This window comes from Nestor notabilis, unplaced genomic scaffold (assembly GCF_000696875.1).
Source record: "Nestor notabilis isolate BGI_N333 unplaced genomic scaffold, ASM69687v1 scaffold10601, whole genome shotgun sequence".
Lineage (NCBI taxonomy): Eukaryota > Metazoa > Chordata > Aves > Psittaciformes > Psittacidae > Nestor > Nestor notabilis.
The window spans coordinates 24,069-38,350 of record NW_009915158.1 but is presented as its reverse complement, the minus strand read 5'-3'; the positions used below and the strand labels follow the sequence as shown (position 1 = coordinate 38,350).

The window sequence follows — 14,282 nt, the reverse complement described above, 5'->3', positions numbered from 1 at the left end:
GTGTGGGTATGTTGTTTGTTTTGTGGGTTTTTTATTTCACTTCTGAAAAAAGCTGAAAAAAAGCAGGCACAGATTTTTGATGGTTGATGTCTCTCCACCACGTAATCCCCACATTCTTTTTTTTTTTCTGATAGGTCCAAAGGCCCTCACTCACTAAGCAGTTAGCTTACACAATTCGCTTCATTTGTCAGATGACCAAAAGAACAGGCATGCAGAGAATGTTTCTTCTTATTCTATACCTGTCTCTGAAATACTACTAGGCCTGAGAAGTAATCACATTATTAAACTAAATCTGAAGAGGTTTTAATTAAAAGTATATTTTTGTAATTTCAAATTGTAATTATATTCAAGGTTTAAGTGTTAAATTTATTAGACTGTGAAGAGTTTTACAAGGCATTCCTAATGTAATGAGCTTAGGCACCGCATATGTTGCATCTTTGGTACACGTTATGAAGAGTTGCTTTTTTAATGAGCTTTAAAAAACACATTTGCATACCAGAGGAAAAGGTCAGTGATGTGTGGATCAAGTCAGTAAATTAAGTATCACAGTATTATGTTATTATGATTGCCTTCCACAGACACACAATAACAAAACCATAGTTACCGTATTATTCTAACACTTCCATCTACGTGACCTTGTCGGCTAATGCACACTGGCACTCTGTGCCTCAGGTCCATCTTATTCCATCCCTTGCACAGGCATCCTTCACCTTCTTTCCTCATCAGCTCCAACAGCAGAACAGCTGGGTTGTCTGACAGTCAGACAATCAAAGCAAGCACACGCAGGAGGGGCTGGATTCAGTGTGATGGTCCATCTCCCAGCACTACTTTGCACTCCAGCCTTTACCCCAAGTAAAGACACTCAGGGCTAGGTCCTGAACCCTCATAACAAGATCAAACCTACTGGGCAGCAAAACATCATGACAGGGATGCCTCTTTCAATCCAAGCCCCACTCTACTCGTCTTTGTTCAAGGATGCAGCAGCACCATCTCTCTCTCAAAACACAGATACCAAAAGTATTTCTAACACTATGGTCCAAAATTTTACTTGCTTTACCAAAACAGTTCCTTTTAGCTCAAATGTTACATGTTTGGTAATCTCTAAAGACTGGTTGACTGTAGCTATATTGCAATTATTATACTGTGGTAAATAATAAAACAAGCTAGGAACTGACTGCAAATACACTCTCACCGGGTTTTCAGCAAAGAGTAAAGTTCACTGGAACTACCTTTATTTGTAAGGACTGTAAATATTGTAAATTCATAAATATTTTAATAGTACCTTTATTTTTTAAGGGTAGTTAAGTTGATTCCCTCCCCAATGCTGCAACAATCAACAGAACAGATCTCTCTCCCTCTGTGTTAGAGACTGTAGGTATATACTAAACTGTTACGCACTACATGATACTTTCTGCATGTTTATACATATCACAGCCAAGCAAGTGACCCTTCAGCTCTGTATAATGATGCAGATTTAGTCATTAAGAGAAAAAAAAGTCCTTTACAATATTACAATAGTAACAGCACAACTCAATACAACTGATCAGCTAGAAGTGGGTTTAATGATTTTTCACTTTTTGGATATGATAATCCTCAAAGTAGCATTCAAAAATATAATGCAAAATATTTATTCATTTTATTTACAAATAAAATGTGCGGTTTTTTTATCCTCACCACAGTAAATATTATTTTTTATGTGATGAATAGAAACTGAGAGACATTCAGAGACAAAAAGTTAATTTTAAACCCAAGAACAAAGATCTTCCCTTCAGTTATATTTTTGTAGAAGTTGCACAATATCATTTTTATTAATTGTTTTCAGTTGAAAAAGAAAACCCAAAAGAAACCAAAGACAACACTGAGGAATTACGTAGGAAAGAATGGGGTTTTTTTTAAACCATAAAGTTAAGTTTGTTGTGACAATCACAAAGCAAAGTTCTTACCTATATAGAATATAAATTTCTTTTTGCAGCTGAAATGTAGAATCTTTACAATGTAATGTTTTTTTCCCTTCTTACTATACAAATTGCCTTTAAGGGAAAAAGTATTCTAGTATCTTCCTTTCCCTTTGATGAAGCAACAGGTGCTTTGTTTAAAGAGCAATTCGTGCACAATAGTGCTTTAACTTGCAAGGCAGTACTCCTTTATTAAGTTGGTAGAATTCCACTAGCTGGATGAGATCAGTAAATCTGGTATGACCATCATCAAGGGTATAGAATAGCTTCCCATCATCTTCCAACTGTAAAAATGGAAAAAAATAAAAATAGAATAAAATTGTCCTTTGCTATGGTATTTCTTCCTGCTTGAAACACTTGAGAAGTTGTCTTTGTAGACCAAGATATTTTAATCTTATGACTACTGAGAGAAGGAAAAATACAATGATCATTCACAGCAAGATCAAAAACGCACAACAGAAAGATAAAGCATTCTTCAACTTCCCCTTTAAGTCAGGTATGTGCCTAAAAGGAAGGAACAGTTAAATAAATACAGTTATAATATAAAGAATAGTTATAATATAAATAATATTCTTTCTGCATTAATAATACTTCTTTATGCCTGTGCTTTGGAATGATAACTGGCGTTAATATGAACACTGAATTTTCACAGAATGACAAGAAACAGCCAAGTTTAACAGTCTAACTACTACATTTTATATCATTTATTTTGTAAGGTGCACACTACTTCATTTGTGTACAAGATGATATGTGTTACCCAAGAAACTGCCCATCGCAAAAGTAACATGCTTGATATAGTAATTCATTCTTTGTTGTAGGAGAAAGAACAGTTGCAGCTCCAAATTCATGTATTAGCATAAATACAGGTAAGAAAGAAGAGACTGCAAAACATAGCTTGAAAGGTTACTTTTGACTTTCAGATGCTTAAAAATTTACGATCAGTATTTCTCTATTCTAGGTTACCGAACATTAGCTCTCGCCCAATTTGATTGCACTGCTGACTTACTTCCTCTACTGTTGATACATCTAGTATCAAGAAGCTTCAGTGCAATAGTGACTAACTAGTACTAATGTAAATAGAGGATAAAAATCCCTACTAAACCTATCAACAAAAAAAAAAAAAAAAGGAAAAAAGAGACTTTACAAGATTTAGACAGTAGTGAACAGAAGATCCTGAAGTGGGGCTACTGTAGAGTAGCAGATGGCATGTGAGGGAAAGATGCAACTATCCAACTTGAGTACAGGGGAAAGATATAATTAGCTCTCTTACCTGTAACTAAGATTTCTCATCTGAAGCAGCTGTTGAACTGCTTACAACTTATGGTTATTCTATCCCTTTCTACCATGTCTGGAAGTAGTTTGCAATTTCTTTATTCTCAGACTTGGTCAATTGAGGTCAAACACTGCTAGTTAAGGAATTACCAATGTGTGCATGTGTAAATTCCTGTGCTCCAGCCAAGAGCCTGAAAATGGATTATCATCCACTGGACTTCCCTTATGAATGCAATTTTCCTGTCAACACACTGGAGACAAGGAAGAGTTGACAATTCAGATGTCTGTTGACCAGGATTTAATTTTCAGCTTGTTTATCCCCCCTCCAAATTAATCCCAAAGCTTGAACTGAATACCAGATTGCTAATTCTAAAGCAATCAGTATTTTGCAAAGAAAAAATTCATATCAAAGCTAAGCTGTTCAGGAACTTAACATTTTCTGCAAGCTAAGAAGGCTATTATGAAAGAACATTCAGTGGGAAAAAGACAGTCCCAGACATGTATATCCATTCTTCTTTCACATGGACTACAGAACAAGTCATTTCTACACTGAAATTAACTTGTATCAGCTCAGAGTAGTAAGGCTGAAAAATACATTTAAGATATCACGTTCTCCCATTTTCACAGTATGGAATCCTAGATGTATTCCAAAGGATTTCTTTTCAATTTTTTACAATCAGTTCCCTGCCACCCACCTGCAAAACCTGTTGCACATGCTACCAATGTCAACATGATGCACCTGTTAATGTGCAGGAAGCTTGAATCAGTAGGCTTCATGGCCTATTTGAAAGGAGACATTTTTTAATGCAGTATTTTTAAATGAAGCAACCTAAAATGTAAGACAAATATAAATCATTTAGAGACTGAATTATTTTTAATTTGTAAAAAGACCTTCTAAACGCCATTTATTTATTTACATTTAGTAGGAAAATTTATCTTCTCTTCCCAATGACTGGAAAAAGGCAAGAGTTTAGAAGAACAGTAGAATTTGAAGTTCAAAAAGATAACCTTGATCTCCAGTTAATAAGCTACCAACTTACTGCAGTAACAAAAAATGCCTTGTTTCTTAGAAGATCAACAGCAACTTCTCCCCCACCCCTACTCCCCTCAAAAAATGCTTTTCTGAACTCCTTAAAGAGTATTACCTAGCAATAAGAGAACACGCAGTAAGTTAGGGTATTGAGAATGGCATGAGGGTACTGAATGCAATGGCAAATTAGCTGACAGAAAGGAATTGAAATATGCCTATGTTTGGTGAACTACCAGGATCCATATTTACATTCTCTCTCCAGATTAAGTTGTTCTCATTGCAGATTTTTCTTCCCCTGGTAACTAGCATAGGAGAAATTGCTTTACTTTAAAAACAATTACAAAAAAATCCTTCAAGTAAGACAGGTTTTGCACTGAAGCGGAACAGGTCATCTAGAGTATCAGCATGGAAAATATGACCTAAGTCTGTATGTCAAAACAAGGAATTCCTGGTTCCTGCAAAGACCCTACAACAGGAAAGCAAGGTTTTAGCATGCATGTATAAGATTAATTCCTCAAATGCACTGCTTACATCTGTAGAACATTAGAATTGACCGGATAATTTTTCTGAAGAGAAGAGGAGAATCATGCAGCCCAGGGAAAACTGAAGACAACTGCAGCTTCTGGCTACATTTGCTCTTACAGAAGAGGGTCTCTTTCCTGATAGTGAAAGAAAAAGTGGTCTCTTGAGAGTTAAATGACATCCCAGTGAAGTAGAATCATACAGTATTTGTATGGAGTTGAGAAGGTTTTCTAAGCCACACAACAGTTATCCCGAAGTAAATAATAGAAGCGACTATAGTCAGTAGCACCGAGATCTTACACTCGGGATTCTGATCACAGAGCATACACTGACGCTCACAAGGAATCCAGGACATAGCTATCACTTTTGGATGAAGGTCTCCTCCATTGTTTATTCCTAAACCCAAGAAAAATCCTGAGCAATTCTTGTAACTAACATTGTTTCACTCCTTTCCTCCCCTGAAATAGTGCTTCAGTTTTATTCTACAGGAACTTTTTTAGGGCAGGATATCATCTACAAGCCCTAGGTAAGGCATATGGAAATTTGGTGAATGATCATAGTGGATCATCAGATCAGAAACAAAACAAATGCCACTACGCTCATTTCTACTGAGAAACAGCAAAGTGTCACAAAAACTTCAGTAGGAAGAAACGTGGAGGCTAGAATATTATGTGGTCTGGAAGAAAGGTTTTTGTGAAGAGAGAAGAAAAAGGTATGGGTCTGCTCAGTTATGTGGCTAAACCACGTAACATTGAAGTGGTTTTCATCTCAACAGAAGCATCCTGTACAAAAACCAGAATAAACCACCTCAGAAAAGAGTGGAAGAGATGGGGAAAGCTGGCCATTCCAGTAGCATAACTGGATGACATCTTCAATGAAAACTGATGGAAATAAAATTTCAATTTAGGAAATTTCAGCTTACCTGTAAGTACCTGGACTAAACAAGGATATCAATTTTTTGCTAAAATTGTCCCTTTGAAAAGACTTGGACAAGCATATAACATGAATTGAGAAGACAGGTCAGAAAAAAATGTTTGAAAAATATTGACAAACTATCCTGAACAGATGAATCACACGTATGAACACACACATGTCATAGGCAGGCCACCTAAATAGATGACTTAAATGTAATTGTGCACGTATCAAAAAGTGAACAGGTAATATGACCTTTATTAATACAAGATTTTCTGTCATTAGGGTTGCTTCTGTTACATATCAAATGGATTTGTCTATTTCTTTAAGACACATTTTAGGATTTCATAATATTAATCAAGCTTTATAACACATCAAACATCAAAGCTCACAAATGTTCAGCTCCACTCAATAATACCAATTATGTTTACAGACACAGGTTATTATGCTGACGTCTTCCGTATGACAGCAAAAAAACCCAAAAAACATCAATATTCTATCACCATTATCCAACTGTTTTGTTTTACAACCGAATATACAAACTGAAATATTTACTTACAGGTACAATCTGAAAATGCTTTATTTTTAATCCATGACTCAATGACAATACAAATGTTTTGGGGTTACTTTGGCTATCACGTACCAGGAATACCCTAAAAGAGATTGAAAATGTTCACAGTAAGGGCACTCTGGAAATCCTTTTGTAAACATCCACTTAAAACTGTTGTAAATTCATTACAGGAAGTATTAGTAAAGAGCAAAAATAACATTAATTATGTACGTCATGCTTTTAATCAGTGTTTCTTCGCAAATGTGTCACTTGAAATACACAGAATTACAATGCATCTCTTCAGACAGGAAAGCATCCTCAAAGTTTGTGCTTTGAACAAAATTTTTATTTGGACTTTGACCCAAATATTGTGTGACTGTGTTACCTAAATCACAAACGTTCTAGGGAAAATTCAAACCATAGTTTAACAGGAAGTCTACAGAAAGGGTAATGCAAGACTTGCAAAATGATTTTCACGTCTGGCCAATATTCATAAACGCACACTCACTTCTGCACATCAGCAAAATTCCCACTGCGACACAGATACACGCTGCTCACTTTATGGCATCATTATTCAAATCACAACAGGCATCATTATTCAAATCACAACACTCTCAATGGTCAACAGTTGTCACTGTAAACAGTTCACTGAAAACGTATTCCAACCAGGTTATAGACAGACATAATTTTGCCATAATCCTGGTAGGATAATCTGGTATAGGCTAAGGATGATTACCAATAAGACACAGCTGGGTTTGAAATATCGGCTGAGAACAGTTTGGAGGACAGAGGGAAGTACCTGATTCACAGCTTTGTAGTGGACAGAGTCCAAACTGTACTGTGTGGGTCTGGAACAGATACTGCTAATGAATGTACCAAAGAAGGGAAAAAGAGGGACAGCCATTGGAAGGCTTTTTGCTTTTTCAGGAGACAAAAGAAACAGGTAAAATGGACTTGCAGGTATCAACCAAGTGAGCACTAATGGCCACCTTCTTTTGCCCAACCATGTACCAGGAATGAGCGCATAACTTCTACATGAGAAGAAAGGACTTCAGGAGAAGAAAGCAGACAAAGGCTTACAGTGGATTTTCACTGACTAATGGCATGGACATAAACTACTAATTTCATTCTCAAAGTTTTTAAGAGTTCTGTTTTACAAGGTAAGAAAATACCTAGAATTAAGGATTTTGGAGTCCATAATCATTAGCATTGCCATCAAAATCCCCATCCATCCTAATTCGGAGCTCTGATATTAATTTAGTTATTAAAGAGGGATACTTGCCAACTCAGTATTCGGTAAGAGCACACAGCAAACATAAGGACAAATAAGACTTCTCTATAGACTACAGCTCTTTTAACAAGCTCTCTTTCACCACCTAGTGGCCTTTCACCCTCTCTAGGACATAAATTTTCAGAGCACAGTCAAGACTGATCCTTTGCATAAACTTGAATCTTTTATATGTTTGTCATTAAGGACTGGCATTTTATATTCTTCAGAAAAATGACACTATAAGAACGTGCCACTTTGCAGATACCCAAAATGGAGTCGCCAAACGCAAATACTGGGATTCATATTAAGCAGCACGCAAAGTAATCACATTGGGTAGGAAAGAAAATTCAGGTCAATTAGGATTTATGTTCCCATTCATGAGTTCTTTTAAAATTCATTTTCTTACTTTTTTCCTTTTTTAACAGAAAAGACAAGCAACATTTGTTCTCCTTCACATAAAAAGATCTTTACTCTTTTCTAACCTTATCACAATAGACCTATTTTAGTTGTCAAAGTACCTTTAATAACTTTATTATGAAGAAAGGGTTGTAGTTCACAGAATCTTAGAAATGTTAGTTGGTAGGAGGATTTTTAGACATGCTGCATGACTCCAAACAACTGCTCCTTCATGAACTTATAAGGAATTCTCTGAATGACCAGTTGCATTTTGTCATGGGCCTTTTGGTAATGCTTTTATCCCATTCATCGATCAGATGCCAATCAGCTTGCAATCCTGTCGACCACTTATCACTGAAATGCCTTCAAATGACCTTTAGGGGGTAAAGTATGAAATCTACAAAACTGCTATATAAACTTTGTTAAGATATTTGGGTTTATACCAGAACAGTAGATCCTAAAACTTTATTCCTCCATAGCACACCTTAAGACTGTTGCTGTCCCTGCTATTGGGTTATCCAAATACTGATACTACTGTATATCCATTCTATAATAGTCCCTTTGTCTTCTAAATGCCATTGTGAACAGCCTATTTGTTGGTACATATGGTATTAAAGAGGTCCTATGACCTCTGTCATATATGCAGGAGATCTCCCTGCGTGGGATCACCTCAAAAGGCTCAACAGGGATTATTTTCTCTGTCCCACCCTCTGCCCACAGAAATTAAAATCTTATTATTTCCAGCAAAAACTTTTGTATTTCTGGTGATAATTCGTTCTCTCAGTTTGTCAAAAAGCACAGCATTTGTTACATGCTGTAATGTATTCATGACATCACTGTAAGTCCTGAATACCTATCTGACAGCACAAGTGCTCGTAGCACCATGATCTCAATTCTAGACATTCCATACAAGAGTATCATCCTCACCAAAACCGAAATGTGTACCTATGAATAGATCTAAGATATAACATAAAGAACACTATACTAAACTAATGTTAGCAAGGTATTTATTTGCTCATCTTGAGCACCATTGCTCTTTACTCGCCAAATCTACTGGGTTTCATTTAACAGTGTGTTTGTGTGTACCCACTGAAATACACTGGAAAATTAATCAGCCCTGAAATTATACACTGCTTGGAAATACATGTTTGAGTCATCCCCATGTCCTGTCCCTCTCATGTAACAAATGGAAAATGAATGCGGAGTACAGAAGCAGCTTCAGGATCCTTAGACAGACATAAAAATAGGAACCCTTAAATGGAAAAAGAAAGGAAAATACAAAAGGGGAAGTCCAATTAGCCATCCTTACTGAACAGGACTCACTTTCCATTGCCTTTTTTTTTTTCCCCTAGAGCCCTTTCTGCAGATGTAGAAAACAGTATTACAACATACTTAATCTAAAACAGAAGGAATTTAACCAGTAATCTGATGTTACAGGTACCTAACTGGAAACAGACTCAGAGAAACTTAAAGAGTTTTATGGAATTACTTGTTGAATGAAGGAGGCCCAAGTTTACATTTAAGACAGGAGTAAGGATAAAAACATAAAAATGAAAAACTGGAGAATTGGAACTTAAAATACTTCCTTTGTCATTTTTAAAATTAATATTTACATGAGAGAAAAAGAAAAAAGTCCTATCCTAACATTTATTGTTTACCATTAAGGGATAATACGATATTTTAGTCTTTTGATGAGGAAAAGCATTCTTTTTTCAATGGCTGTCCCTGCACAGTTCATCTTAGAATAATGTTTTCAGGCTTTTTTTTTATTCTTTCATCACTAATAAGAGATACAAAAGACACTGGTACCAAAGTTGACAGTTCCCAGAGAATATTGTGCAAATACAGAGCTCAAGAGCCTGGCTCTGAGCAGACATAAGTAATCGGTCAGTGACAGAATCAAAGCGTTAGATCACCACTTTATTGCTTCCAGAAGATATAAAACAGAAATCAACTGATCCCCAGATAGCCCTATACAAAATAATTTTTACTTCTATCAGGTAAGTGAGAATTCTTTCTTCTTCCGTTTCCCTCCCCCAATAAGAAGTACATTAAAATAGCAGCTGTTGAGTAGAAATGTGTCTCAGAAGAGTTATGTAAGGAATTAACTTACCCATCTACAAGTCCATGCTGCAAAATAAGTCTCTGAGCCTCTTCTCTAGATATTTTATGATGAAACCATGACTGAGATCTGTGTATAGCTGTAGAAATAAAGATCTTTAAAAAATGTTTTGCCTTTATTGAAAGAACCAGCTATTGCATTTCTCTGGCAATTAATTAACTCACACATACCCATGTTAGACATGGCAATAGGGCTACCATGTGAGTTGAGTCGTAGACAACCTCTTCTCTGTATGAGAGAGAAGTAAAAACATGATTCCAAAGCTTTTTTTGTTAGAAAAATGAGCAAACAAAAATAACCCACCAACTACCCCAGAAAATACTATTCTGATAAAAGAAAGGTGTTTATACCCGCCACGCTAATCCTTCTTCAACTGCAACTGAAAGGGCTTCTGTTGGATTTTCTATAATTCTGCTTCTGTGTCCTGAGAAATCCATTGCTACCAAAGAGTTTTCTGAAATGCTTCTCTGCAACAAAGAAAACTAGATTTAGTTTGTTCATTTTTTAAAACATCCATCATTTAGAAGTCAGCTTCTGAAAAAACATTATGTTTTGTAAGTGGTGTTTCAAGTATCTGCAGTGTTTTCCATCAGAGCCAAACTCATTTAACCCGAGGGAGCATTTGTAATTCCAGTATGCTGCTGCAAACTGCAATTTTACAGTCTGGCAGGACAGATCATCTTTTTGCATTACTGCAATGGATGATAAGTGCATCAATTTACCCGAAACTCTATTTATATATTTAAATATAACTAGACCTTTGCATGTCAAAACAGGTCAGAAAACTGTTATTAAGTTGTCCAAGTAACAAAAAAAAAGGAGAAAATACAAAATTCTTATACAGAACCATCAAATTAACAAAGATTTGAAATATTTCATTATAAATTTCAAAAAATTATATATTTTTCATAATTTTTCACTCAAAGTTTACTGGATTTTATAGATTTAACAACTGTATGATCTGTTATACTTTTTCTCCTAGTGAAGATCAAGTTTGTAGCAACAGAATAAAACCACCAAAGTTTGACAAAACAGTCTTAAAACTCATCAAAATATTTCTCAGAAACCAAGGTTTACAAAATCAAGTATAATATGGATTGTAAAGGCTCAAATGTTGGCAGGCACTGGAATATCAAAAGATTAAAAGAACATTCTAGCATTGTGTAAGTTAAGATAACATCTGGAACACAAGAGGCCCAGATTTCTGTAGGGTTAGCAAAGCTTCCCAGTCCAAAACCAAAGCAGCTCTGTTTTGTTCCTATCTGGTTACAAGCATGAATGTAACTAAAAATTACAGTTCACTGTAATTCTTGACACTGTAGTCTAAGGTCTGCCGGAGTAACTATAACCTGTAAAGAACTTTGCAAAAGTAAAAAACACTGGCGAAATAAGAGAAAACATTTGCCTCTAGGAGAACAGAGGGAACTCCTTGTAGCTGACATGGTTGTCAGTTATTGATGAACGTGAAACATGGAAGAGGTTCCCCTGTGAAGTATGCTCATTAGCTTGTGCACTTAATTCCCACGTTTATCCAGTCTGCTGTTTAATTCATGAATTATGCACAAGTAGAAAAACAGTGCCATGCTTAATGTTGCTTATAGATTCTGCCTGTGTTAGAAGGTATGTGAGTTAAAAAGCACACAATAGTGTAAGAGGAGGGAGAACCAGTAATGGCTCCCAGATCCATTATAAAAGCAGCAGCTGGCTGTTGTAACAGCTTCATATAACAGAAAGCGAAGACATGGTCCATGTATTAATCACAATTTTGAAACCATGCTTAGTAGCAATATCACTGAAAACTATTTTTTTTTATTATCTGTAATAGCAAATGCATGTTTTAGGCATTTTAACGGCAAGAATTACAGCAAAAGCTCAAAAAATCCACCATAAAATCACTGTCATGAGTCCTTGCAACGAGTAATTTTTACTCAATTTAGCCAACAAAAACCACAAAAGTGATATAAATCATCCATGAAAAAGTCTGAAATCAAATGACTCATAAAGACCTGGAATAACATAAGGTATTAAAGAAAAAGACAACCTGATCTAATCCTAACTATCTGACTGAGGAGATGATCAGAGCACCTAGTATAGGCTGTTATTCCTCCAAAACCCAGTTCTGCCACATTAGTGTTCCTCTGAAGTCCAGTCAGTATTACATTAACTGAAATTCACCTCAAGTACTTAACGTTTCATATATAAAAAAATAAAATGGAAGTATTACTGTACACCAAAAAGGATTTGTTACAGCTTTCTTGTTCATCACTTACAGCATGTGTAACCTTAAATACTTTGCTTCTTTTTTAATGCATTTATAGTTCTGCTGTTCTGTTTCCAAAATCCTCTTTCCATTCTTTTTGACTGCAAGAATAAGCCAGTGAGCTCCCAAAATACTTGTGATTTGACAAAGGGAAAAAGCCTGTTAATTGGTCCAAACTACTTGATTTGTATTAAGTAATTAATTAGCTCTGTAGTCAACCCTGACAGCCCTAAATATTTCGGCAAGCATTTGCACATGCAAAGATTTGCAGGATCAGGTCAGTAGTATAACTGACACAAGTTACTTGATAAAAGCGTGATGGCAGAAACAATGTATTTATCCATGGAACTACTGTGGGACATACCATAGGTGTTATATTCAAAGGGCTGCAGCCACTTCTATCTTGATATGGTTGCATGTAATTCTGATACAGCTGCATCCCATACTAAAATCAGAAGATAACACAATTAGCATTTTAAATTATAAGCCTAAGCCAAGTAAATTGTTTTTCCCAGATGTAAAAGATAACACATGCTCTTTTTTGCCATTAAAACTGAGGGACAAGTGCTGTTAGGGTAAGGAAATGCACATTATTATCATTGTTGCTGCTGCCTTTACAAATGTACACTCTGTATTAAATACTACCCATTTAATACAAATGACCTATTCCTATTTTGTCACAAATAGACACATTTTAAAAACATACTAAAAACATTCTTGTGTATTCCTGTTGTTTTGTCCAATATTACTCAACAATCTCAGCAACTTCAACATGGTTACATACAAGCATATGCTTAGAGTTAAGCATTTGCAGGACTGAGGCTTCAAGACATTGTCCCATGCTCTACAATGATTCCAGTAACTTGGTCTCCATTTATTGAGATGAAATAAAGTAAGCTTTTACATTTCAGAGTACAAAATTGATATTGCTATTGCATGGGAACCTAGATACTCCTCTACCACACAGTATCAAAATCTCACATAGTAATAACTTAACTCCAAGCAGAAAAAATTACCTTAAGCAACCTAATTGCTGTCATCCAACAGGTCCTACTTTGCTCATCATCTGCACAGAGCTGTTTCAGGTCTCTGGTCCCTCCTGATTTGTTAGGCTAGAAGGCCACAGCACATTTTTTTAGCATTAATGCATATCTCGAAGATAATACCTGTTGAAATAAAAGCCACTAATTCTCCTATTTTATAAGAGACAGCTGAATACTGTTTTCAAAAACCTTAAAGAAACTTCAGCTTACCTAAAAACTGTGGCTTACTTTAATATGTATCATAATAATAATTGTACCTTAAAGTAGAATCCATAGTTTGTTGGTGCTCCAGGAATCTTTTTGCCTGTCAAAGACATGTACATATCACTATTGCTGAATTCACAGAAAAACTGCAGATGCCTTGGCTCCTAAAAAGAAGAGCAATGTAATACAGTTAGACTATTTTTAGCCAGCCTCTCCAGATAAGACACTCAGGAGATATAGTAGTTATCCTGTTCCAAAATACAGTCTTAACATATTGTAGTTTTGACTCTGACATCATGAAATCTAGAAAGAGACAACTCAGCATTAATTTCATAATGCAGAGAAAAAAAATGCATCAAACTAGTCAAAGAGTTAATTCTTCCAGAGAGGCAAAAAAACCCTCAAAGTACAAGTGATGGTACTTTTGGGAAAACATCCACTAAATTCAAGCCACAGTAATATTAGAGTAGGAGTCAAGTTTTGAGAGCTGTGTGCATTTCAAACATCAAAATAAAATATACTTTGATAATTTGAAAGCTTTCCAGTACTACTTCAAACCATTATCTCCATCCTCTAAGATAAACTAAGTCAAGGAAGAGAACAGAAGACATTTGCTGAAGGATACAAAATCAGCTCATTGATTGCTCTGGCAGTTAACACAGAAAATTCAGAACAAGAAAAATCTTTAAGTGGTTTATGTAAAAGGTGTCTCAACTCCAATGTATCCGGTTTAACATAATCAGGAT

General features: G+C 35.6%; 1 protein-coding gene across 1 annotated transcript in view; it reads right to left on the bottom strand.

Annotated features, from left to right (window-relative positions):
* Positions 1-1,895: 1,895 nt before the first annotated feature.
* GRB14 (growth factor receptor-bound protein 14) overlaps positions 1,896-14,282 on the bottom strand; it is a 30,805-nt gene continuing 18,418 nt past the window's right edge. Inside the window, exons 7-14 of the mRNA XM_010023992.1 lie at positions 13,590-13,700; positions 13,306-13,401; positions 12,654-12,734; positions 10,380-10,496; positions 10,200-10,257; positions 10,021-10,108; positions 6,251-6,344; positions 1,896-2,239 (exon numbers count right to left, since the gene is read on the bottom strand). Coding sequence (XP_010022294.1) covers positions 2,093-2,239; positions 6,251-6,344; positions 10,021-10,108; positions 10,200-10,257; positions 10,380-10,496; positions 12,654-12,734; positions 13,306-13,401; positions 13,590-13,700 — 792 coding nt within the window. The 3' untranslated portion in view covers positions 1,896-2,092. The remainder of the gene's footprint in view (positions 2,240-6,250; positions 6,345-10,020; positions 10,109-10,199; positions 10,258-10,379; positions 10,497-12,653; positions 12,735-13,305; positions 13,402-13,589; positions 13,701-14,282) is intronic.